The 25,236-nt window shown below is 40.0% G+C and overlaps 1 protein-coding gene across 2 annotated transcripts in view; it reads right to left on the bottom strand.

Annotated features, from left to right (window-relative positions):
• The window catches only part of VSNL1 (visinin like 1), a 50,454-nt gene extending 34,525 nt beyond the window's left edge, over positions 1-15,929 (bottom strand). For both annotated transcript variants that reach the window (XM_009990068.2, XM_009990069.2), the window contains exon 1: positions 15,768-15,929. In XM_009990068.2, the coding sequence (XP_009988370.1) occupies positions 15,768-15,929 (162 nt within the window). The remainder of the gene's footprint in view (positions 1-15,767) is intronic.
• Between the last annotated feature and the right edge of the window lie 9,307 nt (positions 15,930-25,236).

Below are 25,236 nucleotides of genomic sequence, written 5' to 3'. Positions count from 1 at the left end.
CTATTATGCTGACAGCTGCTGGAAAAAGAAACAAAGAAATAAAAAGATTTTATCTGATAATATCAAGTAGGCCAGGCCAAGACTAAAATGGGCAGATTAATGTTCCTAACATGCAATCCAGAAACCAAGCAGAGCGCGAATCGGTCTTCTAAGTTGCCACCTACTACCTGCATACCCCAACCATGGCTGGGCATGGTGCTCAATTCATCTGCCTATTAGAAAAGGAAATCACCATCAAATGCCATCAACAGTGGTTTTCCATAATGTAACTCCTTTTCTGCAGCAAGTTGCCCATACAATCCTTGTGCTAGCTGCAATAGTATTTTGACTGTACTTGCCTCATGACACTAGAAAGACCATCTGGCTAAACAGATGCAGTAATCTGATTTGTTTAGCCAATGAACTGAAAAAAACCACAATGGCTTGAATGGGAGTTCCCAGGAGTGGCCAGTCCAGCATCTTCTCTTGTGCACTTCCAGATACTATATTTGTCATTTCAGGATGAGCTTTGTAACAGATTATTTGCTTGTGGAAGTTACCAGCAGAGAAGGTATTTCCATACAAAGATAAAAAGAGGTGAACATATTCTCTTAACAAAAAAACTACTTGTAATACCATCTGTCATTCTTTTGCAGAGCATATCATATGTTATAAAACAAAAAACTGGTAAAACACAAGCCAAGTCTTGGTCCCACGGAAGGTGGCAAATCTCCCATGGATTTCAACAGGACCATTGGCTATTCAATCTGTTCATCTATAACCTTATTTAAAGACTGCACAACAGTTCTTCTCAGAACAGTGTATTTTGTTACAGATGTATAACCTTAAACATGGAATGGTTTATCTAAATAATGTTCCCCTGCCAACATTCTCTTCATCACCTGTCACAGAATCATAGAACAGTTTGGGTTGGAAGAGACCTTAAAGATCATTTAGTTCCAACCTCCCTACCATGGGTAGGTATGGCATCCTATTATTATTACCCAGCTGGCATGAATTGAAATGTATGAATGTAATTAACTAATTAACTAAGGTATAGACCCTGCCTACAAAAGGCAGGCCATTTCCTCCTGGCTGTGGAAGATGCAATGGTATCCTTGGAGCTGCAGCCCAGGCTAGTGAGCAACAGGCAGGGACATCTTCCACTACACCAGGTTGCTCAAAGCCTCATCCAACCTGGCCTTGAACGTTTCCAGGGATGGGGCAGCCACAACTTCTCTGGGCAACTTGTTCCATTGCCTTACCACCTTCAGTGGGAAGAATTCCTTCCTTAGATCTAATCTAAATCTCCCCTCTTTCAGTTTAAATTCATTGCTCTTGTCCTATCACTACATGCCCTTGTAAAAAGTCCCTCTCCAGCTTTCCTGTAGGCCCCCTTTAAGTACTGGAAGGCTGCACTAAGATCACCCCGGAGCCTTCTCGTCTCCAGGCTGAGCAATCCCAACTCTCTCAGCCTTTCCTCATACAAGAGGTGCTCCAGCACTTGGATCATCTTTGTGACCTTCCTCTGGACCCACTCCAACAGCTCCATGTCCTTGTTATACTGGGGGACTCAGAGCTGAATGCAGTATTTCAGGTGGGGTCTCAGAGAGCAGAGGAGAGGGGCAGAATCCCCTTCCTTGATCTGCTGGCCACGCTTCTTTGGATGCAGCCCAGGATACAGTTGGCTTTCTGGGCTGCAAATGTGCATTGTCGGCTCATGTTGAGCTTCTCATCAACCAACATCCCCAGTCCTTCTCCTCAGGGCTGCTCTCAATTCATTCTCCACTCATTTGTGCTTGGGGATTGTGTTGGGGATTGCCCCAACCCTTGTGCAGGATCTTGCACTTGGCCTTGTTGAACTATGTTAAGGTTTAAAACCCTTAGGTTTATAAAAATATATGTGATTTTAAATCTTCCAAGGTCTACCAGAAGTTTATCCAGCCTCAATTTCTTCTCTTTTTAATCTCATTTCTCAAACCTGTACTGTTTGTCACCACCACTATTCATATAACTGGCATTACTGCCAAAAAAACAATGGAGAAAAAAAAACCAACCCTCTGAAACACTAAATTAGAAAAGTATACATTCAAAGATTAAAATGTAGGCATTCCAGAAATCCTTCTGAAGACATTTCATTTTAGTTCAAGTAAAAGATTCTGTATAGTTCCATTTCTTAAAGTGTTTTTCAGCTTCATTAGCAGTGAATAACACTCAGCTATTTTGCTTTCCTATGCAGAATCTTGCCAGAGCTTGTACGCTCATATTTTAGAAAGGATTGGGGTGGCTTTTTGATGTTGGACTGCCCTTTTCTCAAGTTAAAGAGAGTGACAAGTTAAAATAAAACGGCCAAGCCCACATCACAGACTGAATGAGCACAACCAACAGCAAGCTTCTCATTATGCTGAAGTCACAGCAACCCTTACCCAACAAGGCAGAGTTACAGAAATTTGAAAGCGGAAGAACAAAAGGACAAGGGTACAGACATGACATCAGGCTTCACCACTTGTCTAGCCAGTGCCCTAGAAAAGAAGGAGATGAGCTAGCTGAGAAGAAAAGAAAAGCATATTATGGTTAAGAAAAAGACGGGGATGTAGCTCAAGACTCTACATGCCTGACAGCCAGGACTGCACAGGACTTTGGAGATGCCAAGGTTGCATCTTCTGTCCCACTGGAGGAAGGAGGGCACTGTGCTACTTGGAGGAGAAAACTACTGCTTTCTCATTGTATTGCATGCCATTAATTTACCCAGTGATAGCAAGAACTGAGGCCCTAATACAATAAATGAGTTTTAACAATTCAAAAAGTCCATTTTTAGTCCATCATGGATTATATTAAAGAACTATTCTCACTTTGGTCAAACACTTACTGTCTATCACAATGCTTCCACTTCACGATACATATGACTTGTGCACTGTTACAGTTCCCTTTTGTTATACAATAAATGATCTACACAGTAACCAGGGATTGCTTTTATTGTAAAGAGGTGTTTTTTTCCCCTTATTGTTCTTTTGGCTCCAAGACATCTGTCTGCACAGTAACATGACTTCAGCTGTCCCTTGACCCAGCTATTACACCAATGTGCTGGCAATAAAACCTGGGAGAAGCTTCTTCAACCAGTGAGCTACATGAACTCACTCACACCACACATATACAGGACTTCCATGGAATTTTTATATCATTCCAGGCTTTTACTCTACACAAAAGAGAAGGAGAAAAGGTAAAAAGTGTTCTTACCCACTACTGTACCTTACAGTGACATGGGCCATCCCACAGAAATCAGTAGTCCTATTCGGACTATGCACTTGCCTTCATAGCACTGTATGTAGAACAATATTTTGATGAATCTGGAAACTTAAATATAGTCCAAAGTATTCTGGCAATAGGTAAAATGCATGTGCATGAGCCCAGAATAGATGAGAGCAAAGAAAACAATTGAGATGAACAATCACATGGAAATAGAGAACACTGGGTACATGTATAGATAATGGAAACAAGTAACTGAAAGCTGCCTGAAGGCAAGTACTATTGGCAATAATGCAGGGATAATGTTTTCATAGGGATTAACTGTTCTGGAGCACTTTTCCCATGTGTAAAGCACAACATACTTTTTATTCAGATAGGTTGATTTGGCAGCTTCTTTATTGCTAGCAAAAAACTATTTATTATGCCTGTGCAGGAAAAATTCCACCCTTGGGTAGCCAGAATGCAGTGCTTTTATCTCACACTGACAATCGCCCACTGGATAGAGCTCAAGAGTTAATTTCCCCGATAGTCCACTTCTATAGGATGCCTATTAGAAGTTTGCGTGCCAAATTAATAATTTCAAAAGTCTTTAATAAATTTGGCTACATGTTAATGTAATTTTTTTACTGAATGTGTTGAACTCTGCCTTTGGAAACACATTTGATTTCTTTGGTGAAATGTCATTATTTTTACAGAAAAAGAGGTAACAAAGAGGAACATCACTTTAAAAGAAACTGCTGAATACAAAGAATTCTTCCTATTTCCACCATTTACCTTTTGTTAGCATTATTTTTTTACTCAGTTTTATTGCCCTGGATCTGCAGTTACTTTCTATATGAGCAACAAAATTTTCTGAGTGAAAATAGGGTTTCCTTACATGTTCTTTCAGAGCATGTGCTCTCTTTCATGATCTTTCATGTTTCAAGCATACCCCAGGGTAGCAGACATAGAATGTAGAAACTGTCCTTGTTCTCCCTGTTCTTGGCCGTACATTAGAATAACCCCAGAATTTATGTCTCTGTGAAAATAACATCAGGGCCATTAAACATCATTTTGCTGCTATACAGAAAAACTCCAGGGGAAAAGAATCTTAAAAATAAATGAGCAGATAGATTAATACACCATAGGGGCTAATTTGTGGCACAGAGTTTGCAGTTCTAACACAAGGCCAGTAATTTGTTGGGCTTCCCTTGTCATATACTGTATATAACTGTTGCAGGAACTAATTGATATATAAATAATTGCTTCTTCAAGCCAAGCACACTTACAATTAAATTAGACATTATTATTATAAACTCTCATTTTCAGTATCCTATTTCACATACCAGCATTTCTTCCAACTCAAAACCAACCCCCAAACATTAGATAAGCTTTGATGAGCTGTTGTAGACGTTAACCACAGTTTTCTTGTAGACTTTTTAAGAATCACCATATACTGGAACTCAGAAAATTTACCTTTCTCAGGCCAAGTGTTATTTGAAGTATTACTTTTCTTTACCAAAAAAAAAAAAATACCCCATGAATTCCATGTAGGGACATTATAGTTTAAAAAGTCAAATATTAGGAACTATAACTTCCTAAATGAGTATTAAGGCATCTCTTGTTCTGCACAAATGAGCAACAGGAGAGATAAGAAAATTAGGCGTGCAGTACCATTACTGTGAAGCTGATGCTCAACTGCACCTTTCTGTGGCTTTAGATATGCATGAAAAGGTATGACTGAATTCCTCCAAGAAAACTTCGGGATTTGGTCAACTCTAAGCAACTCTGAGCTCAGAGCAGTGGATTGCCACTGAAGTGACATGTCCTACTCAAGAAACTGGGACAAGATTAATGCGTGTCTATAATGTTTGTACCAAGTTTACCAACCCACTTGTAATGGAAGACTCAATGTGCTGAAGATGCTTTATACTGAAACGGAGAAATTGGACCCTGAAGAAAGGAGATGTGTTTTACCCCTGAATGAAGTTAGGAGTGTTAACGGAGCACAGGGGATGGCATCCAACCTGCCAAAGTGACACCAGCACCTGTGTGAGGGAAAGTGGGAAGCAGTGATTTAGTGGAACAACTGCCTCCTCTCCCACCAGGGCTAAGGCGTGTGTGTGTGGGTAGGGAGACTCTGAAGGGAACTGAGGACATCTGCAGTTCACTGGGACCACATCCAAAGAGCATCACCTTCCAGCTACCCGTGTTTAGCAGCTGGCTGAAAAGCAGTCAGCTGGAGTTCATTCTGGTGAAAACAGATCCATGCTAGGAGGGAGAACGTCTCCGGAAGTCATCCACAGGCTTTACCTGTGGTGTTCTGTGAGGCTTTCACAGCACAGTTTCTTGTTTTAATTGGTCCATTCTTAGACAACTCATCATTTCAGTTACATGGTTTAATTACATAATTATCTGCACTGACACATATTATAAAATTAGGCACTGTAATTGCTACATTAGTAAACACCAACACAATTAAGAGTGTTTCCAGTACCAAAAAGGTGTTTAGAAGAGGGATACAGATCTAGCCAACATGGACACAAGAAGTAGTGGTAGCCGGAGCCTGCAAACATGAAAGCAAATTCAAGGACTGCTGCTTTTAATCAGTTCTTGTGTATTTGGTATTATTAGCACTAGGGACGGGAATCACATAATCAAAACTCACGTATCTTGGAATAGGGCTTTAATCGTCTCCCAGTCTGACCAGTTTGACAGGGAGGAGCAAATTAGTGAATACTTTTCAAAGCAAGGTGTGAAGAGCCATGAGTATGCATACAGGTGTGTAATTTCCTAGTAAGGGAAAACAGTAATTCCAGTGTATATCCTTCCAAATGAAAGGGGACACAGGCATCTAGAAATAACTTTGTAATTGAATATACTTCTGTTGAAAGCTGTTGACAAGGTCCATGTAAAATCTTATTTCAATTAATGACCTAAGAATTTTTAATTCCTGGGTTTTTTTTAATAGCTTCATAAACATCGAAATAATCCCCAATTGACTTTGATATTCACTTTGAGGTGAACTGTCGAGTTGATTTACACTTCTGCTTAATACTGCTGTTTCTCTGGACTACAGTGAGACTTTATTTAAAGCTGTGTATTCAGTTCTGGGCTAGCAATCCAACCAGACAGCCAAACTTCACAACTTCTCGTACAGGTGGATTTCACATCAACCGCTTCTGAGAATGTTTCATATATATTTCAGCAAAATGGCAAGATCTCCTTCAGCCTGAATTTCCTTGTGTCGATTACTTTATCTTCCAAACCACATCTTTTTCTCATTTTGTTTTATTTGTGATTGAATATAAAATTAAGATTGCTAGCTAATTCTCATGCCAAGTAGCAGTAAGTCATCTCAATTCAGCAATCAATAGGTTTGTCGGTGCAAATAGCCTATTCCTATGAGCCTTAATTAAACATGAAAAGATGGAAATTTACTCTCATTGAAGAAAAATAAAGTTGATATCCCAAGGTTCTGAAACGTTCAGACTATGATTAGTAGAAACCTGACTGGAATCTCAACTAATGTCTGGGTGATAATAAAAACTGCATTTAACTTGATAACTATGCAAGCTCCCAAATGTCTCTCCACACCACAGAACCCTGTAAAACCACCTGATGTTTCATCACCTGTATAGCTATAGCTACCCACAGCAGCATGTGTTGCAGCAGTAATAGTGTTTTGCCATTTCAAAGCACCACAAGCAGATGGAGCAGGCTGAGACACAATGCACAGCTGTGAGAGCCATGGTCCAGACTGACCGGGCCCCTTTAGTTTTTGGAGTATTCATTCCCAACAACAGTGACTAAGAATTGTCCATCTGGGAAGCTTGGAAGTACATATCACTAAGGTAATTTAATTTTTTGAAGGACTGATGCGTTCCCCGGGAGGAGATGGGGAGGTGAACCTGGGGCATGGAGTCAGAGACGTTGCATCAGGGTGAAGGGACTTGGTCCAGAGCACCAAGTTCCCGTGCACACCTTACAAAACAAGAATGCTGTTTTCAGCCCCCGGCCTTGTGTACAAGTAAGATAATGAAAGCAGACTTTGATTCTACAGGAAAACAGTTTTATGTTTTAAAACAAAATACTTTACATCATATTAGTTTACTCCAGTGCTGAAATGAAGTGCCCTGGTTTCAAAGGCTCCTTCAGGAACTCTGTAATATCAAACAGCTTTTTTATATATTTTAAAAAAACAGAAATGTTTACAATTCAAGAAAATTGCCAAGCTCAAGTCCCTGAAAGACCTCAGTTCACTTGTCTCAAGTAACAAAAGCACATGCTTACTAGCATTCAGAACAAGTTTTAACATGATCCAGTTTTCCAAATCAAAATTACTGAAGACTTAAATACCATTTTCCACTAAGATGTGGTCACGGCTTAACTGTGGAGTGCAGATCACAGTGTAGATCTAGAGTAGACATTTGACTAAAGTCAGAAGTGTCATACTAATGTGCAGGTACAAACACAGCAAGTCCCCCCATCCCACACCATTCTATAGGGAAAAAAAATCTCACTCCAAAGAAGTAAAGTAAGAGACATTTATATTTTTACCCTTGAAATAGCTTCAATCCTGACTTTGTCAAAGACATCAAGGAAATGGTTTAATCTTTTTGTATCTCACCTATCCATACATATTATAAGGACTTTATATGCTCCATTTATGGTTATTTTATTTAGATTGCAAGAGAAGGGAATATCTCTGAAAAAAATACAGTCAGTATCACCACTCCCTCTCTCCACTTCACATCCTCAAGGGTTTTCGCTGGTTTTGTGAACACCTTTCCTTGTGATGAGAAGAAAAGGATTGAGGTGGTATGAGGGGAGCTAGGAGATAGGAAGTTTCAGGAGGAAAGAAGTCCCAAACATTTGACTTTTGCAACAGGTTGAGTAGTGAACCACCCATCAATCTCAATGACGGCTCTGAGGACTTCTGAACCATGGTAAAATAAGTAGTTACAACAAATAGTAGACCTGAACACCATAACAGCTATGGGACTTGGTCGTGACAATTTTTTGGTTTTGCTTTTTTTTTTCCTTTGAGGTCTTTGACAGTGTTAACAATGGCTCTCTCCACCTAAGCTGCACCAATCCTTCTGTATTACCCTTCAGGGAAATCATAACCATATTAATGAATTCAGTGTTTTACTACAGAAATAATTACAGTATCCCAAATTCATCGTTTTGATTTCTCTGAGGAATCCAACACAGAGCAAACGTGAGCTGTAAAGGAACAAGGTCTCTCATAAAAATGCATGACAGTTTTTGGAACTGGTGAGCTTCCTTCAAAATAAAAGATGAAGTAAAAGTAATCTGCATGTTATTGTTGGAAAATTTACCCAGGTTGGATTCTTTTATTGGGCTATGTTGGAAACTAGGGCATGTACGTACATGGTGAGATTTTTAAGCATTCCAGGTTGGATCATCTTGCCCTGGCCAGACATGCTCTCTTCAATGCTTTGGACTTAATGTTACTTTAGAGTGCTTCCAGGAACCACATATAACCACAGAATTACAGAACTATGCAGTACTTAGTAATAATCACAGGTTTTGACTAAACCTTCAAATCCCCACACATCTGCTGACTCTGTAAGCCCTGGAGATGCCTTTGGACAGTCAGACTGCTTTATGGATTCATGTGACCAGCATTCCTGCCTCTCACATAGAGGGTGTCAGCATATGTTACCAAATTGTTCAAGCATCAGGAAGATTCATCCCACAAGCCTGGAACTCCACAAGCTGCTATTTGGAGCAATTAAGATTTAGCTATTTAGATTTCATCTCTTAGAATTGTTTGACTTCCTCATTTTCTAGATTTAGAGTCTCCAGAGATCGTCTGGAGGATATGGGCCATTATGTGCTCTGCTACAGAAGCTAAGAAAAATATATTTTAGCCTTTAAAATTACCCACTAGCCATAATGCTGCAAAAAGAAAAGGACTTCCTTTTTTGCCTCTGAAACAGTTTTTCTAACAATTTCAGGACCTTTATTCTCATTATCCATCCATACTGACTTAGAGAACCGCTGCCTTTAAATGAGAGCTAACAATGTGTACATTCTTTACACGTGATGAGAGGAGCTCTCCAGACTCCAGATCCAGCTTGTAGGACTGGATGTCAATGGAGCTTGCGCCATAGTTCACAGGACTTGGGTCTCACAGTGATAAACAATTTCAAAAGCAGTCCTAAGCACTTAAATAAGGATCAGGAATGAAAACTCCCATTAGCTTCATGGAGATTAGGATTTCAATCTAAACTGACTCCATTCTGCGTTGTCAAAGGCTCTTAGTATCCAGTGCTGTGATTTACGGCCGTATTTTCAGAACAGTTTGCACCCAGCGTGCTGGTCCTCTTCTGAAAATTACTGTTTTCATTTTACTTTGCAGCTTAAATGAGAATCCATGCTTGTTTACTGTATTTTGTTTTTCAATATAGTTGCTGATCTTTAAAGCTCTGTTTACTAAAACCAGATTTTAAAAGATATTCTGCAAAATGATATTAAGTCCAGCCATTATTTTTCCTGGGATCAGCGCAGAGACGGAAATGCAGCAGAATGGTATGTTACCAGCATCCTCCCCTTCTCTGAATCATTCAAAATCAGCTTCAAAGTTAACACTGCCTTTGGGGTTTGTTTGATTTTGGTTTTATATGTAGAGAAGCATTCTGGCCCTTTGTTTTCAAATTCATGCAGCACAATCTCAGCTTCTGTTTGAAACATATAATAAGCCTCTTATGTGGTTTTCTAGTAGACCTGCATTTGGCACAGCACCTGCCTATTCATGTTTATAAGGAGAAGGAGGAGGAGGAATAATGGCAAAAGCAGTTTTGCATGGAAAACATCCAGGCAACAAGACCATGTCTTTTTTTTTATTTTTTAACCAAGTCCTGTATGAAAAAGCAATTGCAATCTCTTTTGTTTTTATCAGAACACAATTTTTAATACAGCTTTGGAGCACTAAACATATAGTTTATAGTGCCCATAAAGCACTCCCCTGTGATAACACTGGACTGCAAATACATGTGCTTTTCAGCATACTGACTTTTGGCTTCTGCTATATTAATTTCCCTTTCCCAGGAACTTTCATTGCACTAGTAAGGAAAGGTTTTTTACTTTTTAGGAGCATTTGTTTCTAATGATTTTACTGTAATTGTCTCAAATGTGCAGATTTTTATTAAGTGCTTAAGGAATGTATTAAGAATCTTCATCTTGTAGATCATACTACAAACCCCTACAAAGCAAAACTTTCACTCATGCCAATAATGTCACTGTTTTTTTCTCTGGCCTTGTTTTCTCTGTCTAGATATGTGCTGCTTCTTACAGAGCTGCCTTGTAATGTCTCTGATCAGAGCTATTAATTGCTTTACTTTTCTGCATCCAATGCTATTTCTAATTGTCTCTAAGATAACGGTTTTATTATTTCATATCAGTTTTGAAAATTCAGTAACACAGCAGTACTATTAACCTGTTTAAAGATTTTTGAGAGTCATGTTTATAAATAAATACATATGATGTTTTCTGTGTTGCAGTTAAATTTAGGTCATGCGTCCAACAAACATACCGCCATATTGTCTAGGAAGACTGCTAGCACTCTAGATGTGATCTTCTGGAAGGCAGCAACAGCATGGGCTAAAATCATTGTATGGGTAGATACACCAGTATTTTTGATAATCTGTGTGATGTGAAAAAATTCTGTAGCCCCTTAGCGATACACTATTAGTATAATACACCTAAATATATTAATTGTATTAGGTACAATATACCTAATATTGGTATAATATACCTAAAAATACTCCTAACTAGAGGGAGAACTTCAGTGGCCCAACTGCACTTGTAAAACCAGCACAGCTCTTCCAATTAAAAGAGATGATCCCAGGAAAATCAGTTTCTGCCAGTGTAAGTGCATCTACCTTAGGGGCATCTGTAAACACAGCTGTGCTGTTCTGGAATCCCACTTCTTCACAGCCACTGAAAGCGTGAAACGCAGCTCTAACAACATTTTGAGGAGCTCTGTGCCATCTCTAGAAAGATGCTAGTCTGTCTGGAGAATCTGGATAGAGTAAAAAATATATCTGCTTAATTTCAATCAACTTTTGGGATTCCTTTTGTTCTACTCATATTAAAATGAAGGACTAGAAATCAATTCCCTTCAGGGCAGGAAATGCGAGATAAAAGCCAAAAATATAACAAACCATTTGATTGTAATAAACCAAACGGCATTACTTTTTTTTTTTTTTTATTTGTTTAAACTTCATCTGGAAAACCCCAAAACATAACTAAATAATAGCTGTGCAATAAATTCACAAAGCAAGTAGCTTTATTTAATGCTAGCATTACATCATGATCACTCCCAACTCTACTCTTCCAGTTAAAGGACCATTGGTGCTTGTTTCTATTATTAATCCAGAGGATACGCTTCTCATGTTCAGTGACCCAGTTCCAAGAAGTATCACAATATAGAAGCCTATTTTCCACTTAATAAACATGCATAATTCCTGTGAACATTAGCACTGATTATGCATGCTTACACACTCTAGGGCATATTCATCTAAATCCAGTAATTCAAGAGATCTGAAGGAAAATATATTTGGCCCTCTAGACGGCAACAAACCCTAAAGAATGATAGGAACAGTCCAGAATGCTTTATTGGTATATTTTATTTTAATGACACTTTTGTATTTTAATTCCTTCAGCTCTCTGCCCACAATGCTACTGATGTTTTATATAAGATAAAAGAATTAAGGACTTCTTAGGATACAAAAAAGGAAAATTAAGAAAGCAAGCAAGGATTTAGCTTAATGGTGAGGATATTCTCTTTGAAGATGGAAACTGTAGGTTCCAGCCTCTCCAATGTTACTTATCGCTATTTCCTGAAGAAAAAGAGGTTAATTGGGATATTGCCAGCAGCCCAGAAGGGTGTATCTCATCACAGGTAGAGCAATGAGAGGGTGAGCAGTGCAGATTCAAACTCTTTACAGGGACACGATAATTGATTCAGAGTTTCCTACAGCTTGATGAGTACTTAAACCGCTGTGGTAAAGATAAGGCATTCCCATTATCTTCGCTACTTAAGAGAGAAAGAAAAAAGACTCCAGTCACTTGATTTTGCTTTGACTTCTAATGTCCTAGATATTTCTCTGCAGGAAAGGTTTGAAAAATGCAACTTCCATATGAAAACAGATGCATATACCCCAGAGAAATGTAGAATTCAATACAAATTCCTGTCCTGAGAATTACCTTTCAGTTTGCATTGGGACATTTGTTTACAACACGCTGACTTGATTTTCAGCTCCCTCAGAATGGTATCCACAAATTTCTCCCCCTCCCAAGCTCTGTGCAGACTGTCAGGACAGCTAACTTGGTGTTCCAGCATATAGGTCTCTGTGGCTCTGAGCTTAACAGTATATAAACAATTCTTCAAGAAACTCTTTCAGAAACTGCTGAAGCGTTCACCTCATTCAGCACCACAGAGGGAAACACCAGCCCTAACAGCTTGCCACAGATTCTGGATCCCAAGAGGAATATATCCACCCAAAAACGTACCAACATTTTTTACTGAACCTGTTAGATTGCAGACAATGCTCAACATGCAGCAGTATAAAATATACTTCCTCCTATTAGCTGCATACTTAAAAGAGGTGTTCTTGACTAAATATTTTTATAGACACTTCAACTAAAAGTGCTGCAAATAATTTTTTTGTAGAGTCCATTTGTATAACTGCTATTTATTTTAAGCACTGCATGATTTGTATTCATAATGGAAACTTCAATAGTAAAGGCTTCTAAGCCAAGCTAGAGTATTTCCCCCTTTTAGTCAATACAGTCTTCATCCACATCAGCAAACAGCACAGTACAATTGATGCAAATACAAAGAGCAAAGAGTTTGTGTTTCCACATCACACACGTTCTGGATACTTTACTTCAGACCAACTCTAGCTTATTAGTGGGTATTAGATACAGTAATACATTAGGTGTGATCCCAGGACACATCTTGTAGTCATCAAAAAAAAAAGCAGTTTCTGCGCCCCCAAAATTGTCCACCCCACATTTTGTAATTATGTAATTTGTAATCATTTTGTAATTATGATGGAAGAGAAATGGAAATAACCAGGAATCTCACCTCAAAATATTCCTCCTGATACAATCTAAAATGCTTTTGCTCTTTAAGCTGAGGATATTTTCCACTGTGTTTAAGAGAAAAGAAGAGCTTTCTTTGTGCATGTCTTAGATGACCACTGCCCTTTTATCAATACACATCAAAGTGCACCACACAATATTTATGAACAGAGAAAGAGTGTCACCTTAAAATGTAAATCTGAACTGAAGGCAAGTCTTGTATTTCTTTTCCAAATATATTGATTTATGGAAATCTTCTCCAATAAAATCCAGTTCAGATCAACAGATAAATGTCATCTCTCCCAACTACAAGTTCACACCAAGGAATTAATAATCGATACACACTTCATACATTTTCACCCTGAATATGCATTAAAGGAACCGAAATGCTGCAAATGTAATCATGATTGGGTCTCCTGATGGTGGCTCCTCCTGGAAAGATAAAATTTTGCACCTGCGGTTTTATCTGCAGAGACAAGGGGGCAAGCAGAACGTCCTATATAGGAGAAGTCGCCACCATCGCCAACACTCAAGACTATTAGCTCCTTGGAGAGACCAGGGCCATTACTTTACAATGTGATAGAAGGAGAAGTAAATCTTTGGATTTACTACAGCTAATCATATTTCTCTTCTGCAAAATTAGTATTTTGCCCTGTATATAGACATTATATATAAAATGACAATAAACGGGACTAAATATATGACAGTACCATTACAGAGCAGATCTCAAAACCCGTAACTACTGAAGCAAGGGAGACAATCTTATTTGATGTGCATATCTAAAAATATATGAGGCCATAAAACTAAAAGCCAGATATTGCAGCTTAGTAAAACTATGGATCAGTCTCCAAATACCAAGAGCAAAATACTGCTGTGCTCTTCATGTCATTTTTTGCACTACCATTTTTGTAAACATGATATTGAATTTACTCTCTGATACTTATTCACGAGTAAAGTAGCTTGTGAAATACCTGTGAACACTTCAAACATCCCTTTGAAGGGAGGAAGTCCTAACAGCTTTGAGCTATTTTCAGAAGGCATCTTCCCCCACAACACACAAAATGATAAAAAAAAAAAAAAAAAAATGTCTTTACTGTAATTGGACAAAAAAAAATTATTTATAAAGAGTTAAACACTTGATGTACTTTATTAGGAACTCATATTTTGCAAAGACCATTTACGTTCCTCAGAAACACATAAGAGAAATTATTACATGTCTGATCTTGGTGGATGTGCACCAAGTATTATTTAAAACGGAAGCTATAAATTATCAGTCAACAACAAGCACAATACTTGAAGCAGTAAAAATTCTTTCATCTGAAAATAACAGTTATTAGAAAGTCAGTCGTTTCTTAAGAAAAGGATTGGGAGGTAACATCTTGAGCCATAAATATTAAAATATGAAGACATAAGCTTATTTATGTAAGCTGGACTTAGCAGTTTTTCTTAGACCATTCGTTAGAAGGAAGAAGCAGCTACGTAATAATTTCCAGAGTGATCTGGTTCAGAACTGAAGAAATTTAGGAAAGGACTGTAGCATGCATTTGAGAGAAAAGACAGATAGTCCCACTTGTCTGCAGCAATTGTCAGTGTGCTCAATATTAACTACTTACATTTGAAAGGCTTTTTTGTTTTATTCAGCCTCACACTGTATGTATGAACTGTTTTGATCCTACTGTTCATCAGCGCCATGCAATATTTTTCCTAATTAAAATTGCTTTGAAGTCTCTGACCTTTAGGCAGACATTCAATCGTGAATTAAAATATAATTATCTTTTTAACATGAATACACTTTGTATGCTGCCCCCATGCTCTTCTTGTTACCGAATAAATACATAATAAATGTAAGGAAAAGACTACATTGAGCTTGATTAAAATAATGAAAAATACGAAGAAAATAAACTGAGCGGCCTGGTTTTCCTTTCATATATAATAAGGGCAAAGAGACAGTAGAGAAAAAAGAAAGGCAATACTTAAAATTTAGAGAAAGAAATCCTTTGTGCACAGGATTTATCCAATTTATCTGCGGGACATACTGCCATGAAACTTCACCACTTTTGCTGGAACCAAAAGAGGACAGTCTTTTATACGACTAGGTCCAGCAATCGCATGGTTTATATTCCCGTGGTGTTACACAGGTACAGTGTGGTTTATGGAGCAGGACCACAACCACTCTTAGAAGGTGAAAGAGGCCCATAAACTACAGAGTGTAGACTGTATATTTCCTGTGAGTAAATCACAGCTTTTTTCCTACACTTTGGTTCTGGTCACTGTAGCTATACGAATCACTGGTATGATGAGGGCAGCACTTCCCATTTATCTCCTCATCTTCACCATCGCTTCTCCTAGTCTAAATGAATGGCAGCTCCTGACCATATGTTTGCTTTACATTACTTTGCAACCTTTTCTATGGCCATACAATAAGATCTTAATAAATAACTTACTTTTACGTAGAGCTGCTGAAACTCCTCAAGGTTCAGTCTACCACTTGGACAGTCCTTTAGAAATCCTTTGTACCACTGTTTTAGCTCGTGTTCATTGAACTCCGTGCTCTTCACCAGATCTTCCATCACCTCAGGGGCCAGCTTGCTATTCTGTTTCCCCATTCTGCCTTAAGAAGAAAGAAATTAATACAATTAGCCAAGTTGCTGTGAACAAAATTGGAATTAGTGAAAATGGAATTGAAACTGGAATTAGTGACAAAGCTCGAACACATCACTTGTTTTGTACTCACTGCTGCTTTTAGTCAAACGCAACTTCACAGATTTGCTAGTGAACAGGAACCTAAGCTACGTTGGAATATTAGAGGCTGAAATGGTGAAAAAGAACAACATTCTTCTATCATTTAGGAGTCTTAAGGCCCGGAGACAGACTGCTCATTTGCCTTCAAGTTAGGTAAATTCTAGCTTTTCTTTACACTAAGGCTAAAAAAGATGACTTCGCTTTTTCTTTGAATTTAACAAAAGATTTTCACACATTCAGACATGTCCACAAAATTCCTTTTTATCTTTGTCTTGAAAATCACTCCTGATATGACACCATGTTACAGCTGCTTCTCACAGGTACGAGGCTGGGGACAAACAGGTTTGTAACATACAGTACTACATGATCCACCGGGAGGAAGCGACATAAGAGTCCACACACTGGGTCTCAAAAAACGATAAAACCAAACTGGAAAAACAAATGTAATTTTTATATATGTGCAAATATATGTGTATACATACATATATATATTTATATGGATATATTTACTGTATAGTTGATACACAATAGATGGGTTATATCCCATCGCCATTAAGACTAGAGATACCCACTACATTTGTTATACACGTTTTATATACATAATTGTAAATATTAAACATAAAACATACAGAAACACAAAATACGCATGTGTGTATAGATAAATACAGTAATTTCAGTACTACTCATGTTGACCCTTTGAGATATTTCCAGGTTCTTTGACCAAAGATGTTCTTTGAGAGAACTTTAGAGAAATCCTTTTTTTTTCACTTTTCCCCATTCTACTACAGTTTGTTTCATGACAGGAGATGTCTTTCAGTTAATTTTTAATCAGATGATAAACAATACTCCTGTACAGAACTGTAAAGTGACCATTAATTTCTTTCCTCAGCCTAGCTTAGCATTTCCATTTTTATCTTCCACTATAGCATCTACCTTTAATGACAGCACCACATTGAATGCATTGATTTCCAGTCCATATCACCACTTATTCCTGACATCAATCTATTGCTTTTAGCATCTTCCCCTATTTTGAAGAGCAAGTTTCTTTATCCTCAGAAAGACATACTTTGCTCTGTTCCAATGGATCAGTATATTTATATTACTTCCTTTATGGGAAACTTCCTTGAGCAGAGCAGGCACAAAGTTAACCATTCCTCCTGGTTTGTGTGTGACCAACACATTGCTGGTGCCATACTACCAGCAACACCAGGTCTCTTCTTGAAACACCTCATGGTCCCTCTCCCCTTTGGCAATGTCCCTCCCCAGTCTGTCTTCATCCCCTCCCACAGCGTCCCACTCACCAGGACAACCTGGGCTGGCAACAAATCCCTTTGCCAAGACAGCACACGATTTGGCTGCACAAACATCCCCGGCACAGAGAAGGAAGGTATCTTTCATGAAAGCCTTCAGCCAGTATAAAGTTAGGGAATTCGGTCACTGGAAAGTACAGAATGCCACAACCCATCGGGCTAGAAACTCCAGCCAGAAATCATAGAATCGGAATAATTTGGGTTGGAAGAGACCTTAAAGATCATCTAGTTCCAACCACCCTGCCATGGGCAGGGACATCTTCCCCTAGATCAGGTTGCACAAAGCCTCATCCAACCTGGCCTTGAACACTTCCAGGGATGGGGCAGCCACAACATCTCTGGGCAACCTGCTATAGTGTTTCACCACCCTCATTGTAAAAAATTTCTTCCTTGTATCTAATCTAAACCTACCCTCTTTCAATTTTAATCCACTTCCCCTTGTACTTCACTACATTCCCTTGTAAAAAGGCCCTTTCCAGCTTTCTTGTAGGCCCTCTTGGAAGACTGCTATAAGATCTCCCTGGAGCCTTCTCTTCTCCAGGCCGAACAACCCCAACTATCTCAGCCTGTCTTCATAGCAGAGGTGCTCCAGCCCTCGGATCATCTTCGTGGATCTCCTCTGGACTCGCTCCAACAGCTCCATGTCCTTCTTATGTTGGGGGACCCTCAGCTGAACGCAGTATTCCAGGTGGGGTCTCACGAGAGCAGAGAGGCAGAATCATCTCCCTTGATCTGCTGGCCACGCTTGTTTGGATGTAGCCCAGCAAATAGTTGGCTTTCTGGGCTGCACGCACACATTGTCGGCTCACGTTGAGCTTCTCATCAATCAACACCCCCAAGTCCTTCTCCTCAGGACTGCTCTCAATGCCTCTGGGACATGGCTGTCAGACAAGTGCACTGTGCTGTGCACAGATGTAACAGGAGGTAGAAGTGGGCCGCCATTCCTTGGGGTGCTTCCAGCAAGCAGATCCTCCTTCCCCAGACTCTGCACATTCTTCCTCTACCAATGGTGTGAGATGCTGCAGGGCTTTCTTGCTCAAGGCCCTGCATCCTCTCTGAACTACAAGAACTTACTACAAGGACTCACCCAGCTGTTAATTAAGGGCAGCACACCACTTGCTCTAAACTTACTTTGAAGCTTTGCCAAGCTCTTATTCACACGTTTTGGTAAATTTAGCACAAATACAGGAGAGTTCAACATTTCTGTTAATTGCCATGGGCCTAATTGTACACGCAGATGTCTAGAAATTAGCCATTTTGACTAAACAACTGGTTTGCAATTTATAGTATTTAGCACAACTGCCTCAGCCCTATCTTTGAAGTGCCCACCTTCTCATGTATGACATTGACCTAATTTGGCATAATCTCAATTTAAATCCCATGGAGACTGAAGTATTCTCATACAGTTATTTCCCTAGCTCCAACTCACATGGCTTTTAAGTGAAACAACAGACTGTTTTGTTTTCATCTTTGAGGAGCCTGTTTGTTTGCCCTTTTTTCTTTTTTCTCCTTTAAGCTATGCTACCCTTTGCAGTCAAAAGGTGCTTTGCTTAGGACCCAGAGGACCCTTGAAGATTCTCAGCAATTATAGCAACTACCTTCGGTAGAGTCATAAGGCATCTTCTGGCTCTCTTAATTTAGTCAAGTGTGCTTTTACTTGACTCTTTTCACCTGGATTCTTATCCCCATTGATATTTAACTCAATGACATCTACACATAAAACGAGCATCTTCAATGGCAAAAATCGAGTGGTTTTGACTGACAAATTTTCTATAACAGCAACTTTTCTGTATTTATCGTGTTAGCTTTACAGCCCTTGGACCTGGCACTACACAGAGGTGGAAGCAGACAAAACTGTGAATCTCAGCACCATCTTTCAAAGTTAGCTGTGTTGTTTTCAGTGCTGCGAACGTAAAGCACTATAGAAAACGGAGCGTGTCTGCATGTATGTAAGAAAACATGAACAAAGAGCTGGACACATAACTTCTTCTATCATCGGATTTGGAGAAACAAGACACCAGTTTCCTGCCTCTGTGATACAGGTCTCTAGTTTTGGTCACCTGCTTGTTCTGCCGTAGATTGTCTAATAAATCCCAAACACCTTCCAGCCATCCCTGATGTACCTTATCATGTCATATCCTCTAGGAAATGAAAACCACAGCTGATGTCTTGATAAACACTTCCAGAAACTACTTTTTCCACAGAACCGAACCTGTATTTGAGGAAGATATAATTTGGGACTTCTGGGATCTGTGCGTACTCTTATTTGCTGCTCCAGTACAGTATGGTGCACAATCTGTCAAGCTGTGTTTGAGACGAAGGACTGAACAAGCTGACCAAACTGGTCACAACGCCTTCCTGTAATGAGAAGCACTCATTCTTTCTTCTCGTTTTAAAGCTCTTTTCTTAGGGAATTGAATTACAATCTGCAAGAAAGCTCAAGAGTCTCATATAATTATCAAATATAAACTCACACTTCTGGCTCTGGGAGATCCAGCTTATTTGGGAATGAAAACTCAAATACATAGATAATCTAGTTAATCATAGTCTAACATCTTCTAGAGTTTCATTGAATCTCTTATTATTATTGCAAAAGTACAATCACCCATTAGCAATGAGTATGCCACTGCCAATACATTTAATTTTCTAAAATGAAAACTATTTTTAATTAACTTATAATCATCGTTTCACAAACATGTTTTTTTCCTGTGAGAATCTATGAATATGCATTAGGAAAAGACAGGACAGAACAGCTGCACGATCACCAAGTTTTAAAGAGGAGGAAAGGTCACTCTGCAAGCACTTCTTTGTTTAGTAAATTTTATTCTTTTAAACTATAAATATGCTTCCAACTTCCATGCTTCCAACTATGCAATGTGACAATCCAAGCACTGTTATTCATCTTCTGTTGCATTTTCTGATTGGCAAAAATCATGATAGGGAAAAAAACAAACAAAAAAACCCAAACAAAAAAGCAACACACTTTGATTCCAAACCATGGTGGGGGGAGAGATTCACGATAAACAAGGACCAGGTACGTGGGTGGCACTTAGCATCAGTAAAGGTGTCACATATGTTTCCAATGAGATTACTCTGGCAGGAGAATGCTTATTAATATTAGCAAGTGCAACACAATCCAGATTAGAGATCAAGAAAAACACTAAAACTCAACTGATTCTGCCACAAATAGCAACAGCAATAACAGTTGAGTTTAAAAACTTGGCTTAAAACTCTTGGCTGAAATGCTGCAAAGAGACCGTCAGCTACCCAGAGAAGCAAGCTTCTCAGAAATGCTTACTATAGTAGTACTTCAGTACTTCATTAAGTAACACCTTAATTGCTGCTTTTACATGCTCCTTAATTGCTCCTTTTTACATAGGAGAATCAGATTTAAAAGATGGAATTTTATTAAACAACCGATCCCCAACCTGAAGCAGTCTGGGCTGTGTCAGCAGCAGGAAGGGACAATATGCGGATGTACTTGCCTGCTCTTTGCCCCGCTGGACCTCAGGAGGTCCACATCAGCCAGCCCGGGAAGCAGGAAAGGGCTGCAGCAACAACTTGAAGTTACTCTAAAATGACTCAACAGCATGGCTTAGCAAACTGATTTTATATAGAATCACAGAACGGTTTGGGTTGGAAGGGAAAGGGACCTTAAAGATCACCTAGATCCAAACCCCCTGCCACAGGCAGGGACACCTTCCCCTGGATCAGGTTGTCCAAAGCCTCATCCAACCTGGCCTTAAACACTTTCCAGGGATGGGGCAGCCACAACTTCTCTGGACAACCTGTTCCAGGGCCTCATCACTCTCAGAGTGAAGAATTTCTTTCTTAGATCTAATCTAAATCTATCCTCTTTCAGTTTAAAGCCATTGCCCCTTATCACTACACACCTTTGTAAAAAGCCCCTCTCCAGCTTTCCTGTAGGCCCCCTTTAGGTACTGGAAGGCTGACAGGAGGTCTCTTCAGAGCCTTCTCTTCTCCAGGCTGAACAGCCCCAACTCTCTCAGCCTGTCTTCATAGGAGAGGTGCTCCAGTCCTATGATTTTCTGGGGGTTTTGGAGGTAATGGGCATTAAGTCACACGCAGGAAGAAGAAGACAGCTCCTCCAGTGTTAAGACCATACCTAGTTTTAAAACATTTTTTCCCTATTTATAGCTTTTGTTTGATAACTTTCCTGCAATGTAATCACATGCCTCACGCATGCTTGTGCTGTTCCAAATGCTCTTGGCTCTCCACATGATTATCATCCAAATTTCCTGGCCAATGGCAAGGTTGTTTCCCTGGAATATTTTACAGCAATTTGTGCACAGGTTTATCAGGTCTGCCCCTCCCACTTGGCTTGCCAATACTAAACTGCAGTGTGAGCACAGTTTTACAAACCAAAATTTTATTTAAGATCTAAGAAGAAGGAAAACCAAAAGTTAAATAGCAAAACATGACTTACAGAAGCTTATTTGCTGTTTAACAATTTCAAAACACCTCCAAACTGTCACTAACACAGCTCCATTCCCACCTGCTTCCTCTTTCCCCTCCTCTCCATTTCCCTTTGGCCTCCTTGGCAGGTATTCAATGGTCAAAGGGACCAAGTGCAAACAAATATAACTCTGGCGGTTCCTAATGAAAGTAAACTGAGTGCTCCCAGCGATCTCATATTTGTGCTGAAAAAGTATCCAAATTCCTTTCAGAAGACAGCACCAACAACATCCAACCATGTCCCTAAAACCCAGTTCTGTGTCATTTTGCTTGCCTTTCTTAAACCCAGTTAAGTAAAACCATTTTATTTTCAAGTTCCATTAGGAAAAGTGTTGCCAGCAGGTTGAGGGAGGTGACCCTTCCCCTCTGCTCAGTACTGGTGAGACACATTTGGAGTGCTGGGTCCAGTGCTGGGCTCCCTGTACCAGACAAACATGGACTAGAGTCCAGCAAAGAGCCACGAAGGTGATGAAGGGACTGAAGCATCTAAGGAAAGGCTGAGAGAGCTGAGGCTGTTGAACCTGGAGAAGAGATGGCTCAGGGGCTCTTATCAATGTATGTCTAAACACCCAATGGGAGGAACAAAGATGGCAGAGACAGCCTCTTCTCAGGGGTGCCCAAAAAGAGAAAAAGCAATTAGCACAAACTGAGATTCCGGAAATTCTATCTGAATGCAATAAAACACTTTTTCTTACTGTGCAGGTGATCGAACACTGGAATAGGTTACCCAGAAAAGTTGTAGAATCTCCATCCTTGAAGATACTCAAAACTCAACTTGACACAGCTCTCAGTAATCATCTCCAACTGACCCTGCTTGAGCAGGGGGTTGGACTGGAGCATCTCCAGAGGACTTCTCCAACCTCAGTGATCCTGTGATTCTGTGATATGGTTAGGGCGATATGGGGCAGTCATACCACCTAACATTTGGTATCCACAGTAGCTGCCTGGTTTCCCTAAATTTGCTCCATGGGCAGCTGAGAGAAAAAAAGCTCATCCAAAAGATCATTTGGAGAAGATGCACTGGTGACTGCAATCACCTCCCTCCCCCCACTGACTCTGGGAGTGCAGGGAGATACGTCTTACGTCCCTGGGCACAGGCACCTAACTAGACAGGAGTACCCCAACTTATCTCAGTATATTTTGGCTACTTTGACACCTGCCCATGTTCACACTCTTGTTTTCCCAGTAATCGTGCATGAGATAAAGGAGGTAGTCAACCAACATCTCTGCAGCCCCACAAGGTCCGTGCATTAAATGAGTTCCCTTGTACAGTGTACGTTTTTCTTGCTCTTCCCTGGCTCTAGGAAACGGGAATGAGTCGTGTGGACTATGCCAGAAGCAAATGACAACACTCACTTTGCCAGCTCAGCTGTGCTGGCAAGCACTCATTAGGTCGGAAGGAAAGCTATGGTTCATCCCCACCCCTCTGCCCACTCCCAGCCCACAAGCTCCCATTGGAACATGCTGGCTCCTGGGGATTACATGTGAAATCCAGACGTTGAACAGGCAAGCATGGTGGGTGTCTTTACAATCTCTGACACAATACAAATCTATAAAAGGTACATTAAACACTGTATAGACTCCAGCATACATACATAAATAGGGGTAACAAAACCCCAAACAATTAAATGCTGGCGAAAGCAGAGAACTATGTCTATAATCTACAATAACAGAATAATTTTCATGTTATTTTTGAGCAGGCTGTTTATCAAACTTCCAGCTGTGTGCTGATAATGACTATAACTCCTGACAACTCCCAGCATTGTTCCTTTCTCCTCAGGCTACTTCTGACACTGCCTCTTCTCTACTAATGTCAGCATGAAGGCTAGATAGAAGCAGGCAATCAAGCCACACGGATGCCTCATTCCTTCAAATACACTTACTGTTTCACAGAAGATGAAATCTGGAGCCGTAGCCTGACTTTCACACACAACCTGCCCGCGCTCCGATCATATACGCAAAGCCCCATGGAAATAAGTACCCAAGGAATTGTATGTGTGGAAAAGAAGAGGAATTTTCCCATCCAAACCATGAACAATGGCTACAACTAAAATGACCTTGTTCAACAGCTGTACTTCAATGGCAGATAACACCAAGCCAAGTGGTGTAGCTGATACACTGGAGTGAAGGGATGCCATCCAGAGGGACCTTGACAGGCTGGAGAGGTGGGCCCATGCAAACCTCTCAAAGTTCAACAGGCCAAGTGTGAAGTCCTGCATCTGGGTCAGGGCAAACCCCAGTATCAATACAGATTGGGGGATGAAGGGATTGAGAGCAGCCCTGTGGAGAAGGACTTGGAGGTACTGTGGATGAAAAACTGGACATGAGCTCACAATGTGTGCGTGCAGCCCAGAAAGCCAACTGTATGCTGGGCTGCATCCAAAGAAGCGTGGCCAGCAGGTCAAGGGAGGTGACTGCCCCTCTGCTCTGCTCTTGTAAGACCCCACCTGGAATACTGGGTTCAGCTCTGGAGTCCCCAGCACAAGAAGGACATGGAGCTGCTGGAGCAGGTGCAGAGGTGGGCCATAAAAATGATAAGAGGGATAGAACACGTCTCCTATAAGGAAAAGCAGAGAGAGTTGGAGTTGCTTAGCCTGGAGACGAGAAGGCTCCAGGGTGATCTTACTGCAGCCTTCCAGTACTTAAAGGGCGGTTACAAGAAAGACGGAGAGAGACTTTTTACCAGGGACTACAGTGACCCTCAACTATCAGCCTTCTCCTTCACAGTGAAGAATAAGAATTTGTGTGTATGTGTTTGTGTAACACCATATTGAAGTTAGAAGCAGTCATAATTTACTGCTGATAACATAAACCTCAAACTAAGGGTGAAGCAAACAGGCTAAGTTCTGACTGATATTACACTACAGCAAAAAATGGAATAAATCCAGTGATTTCAGATTACTGGCTTTACCAAAGATCAGATTTAGGCCTGCAATCTCTCCGTGTAAAAGAAATAGGGAAAAATAGAAAGTAATGACATTAAGGAATGCAATTATCCAACTGAATTGAATAATAAATGGATAAAAGAGGTTTAAGCAAAAGAAGAGAGATATATTTTTAAATTTTATTTGAAATGAGATGGATATTCAATTAGATTCAAGCAATAAAAAAACATTTGAAAGGGTAAAAGCTCTGCAGGAGGATGCTCTAACATAACGACGACTGGTGTGCAGGGTTTTTTTTCTCTAGGTGACTAGGAAGCAAAAATTGGATTTATTTCATTAGAAGTGTGGATTTGTTTTCTGTTGAGTCTGGAATAAAACAAAAAGGGAGTTCTCTATGTTTTTAATATGAAAATCGAGGAAGATGTCAGACTTACCAGCAGCTCCACTGCTGATGCACCCCTGTGGGTCACAGCAGGGCTCTATTCAAAGCCTGCTGCTGA

Source organism: Tauraco erythrolophus, chromosome 2 (assembly GCF_009769465.1).
Source record: "Tauraco erythrolophus isolate bTauEry1 chromosome 2, bTauEry1.pri, whole genome shotgun sequence".
Taxonomy (NCBI): Eukaryota; Metazoa; Chordata; class Aves; order Musophagiformes; family Musophagidae; genus Tauraco; species Tauraco erythrolophus.
This window is presented reverse-complemented; position numbering and strand designations above follow the sequence as displayed.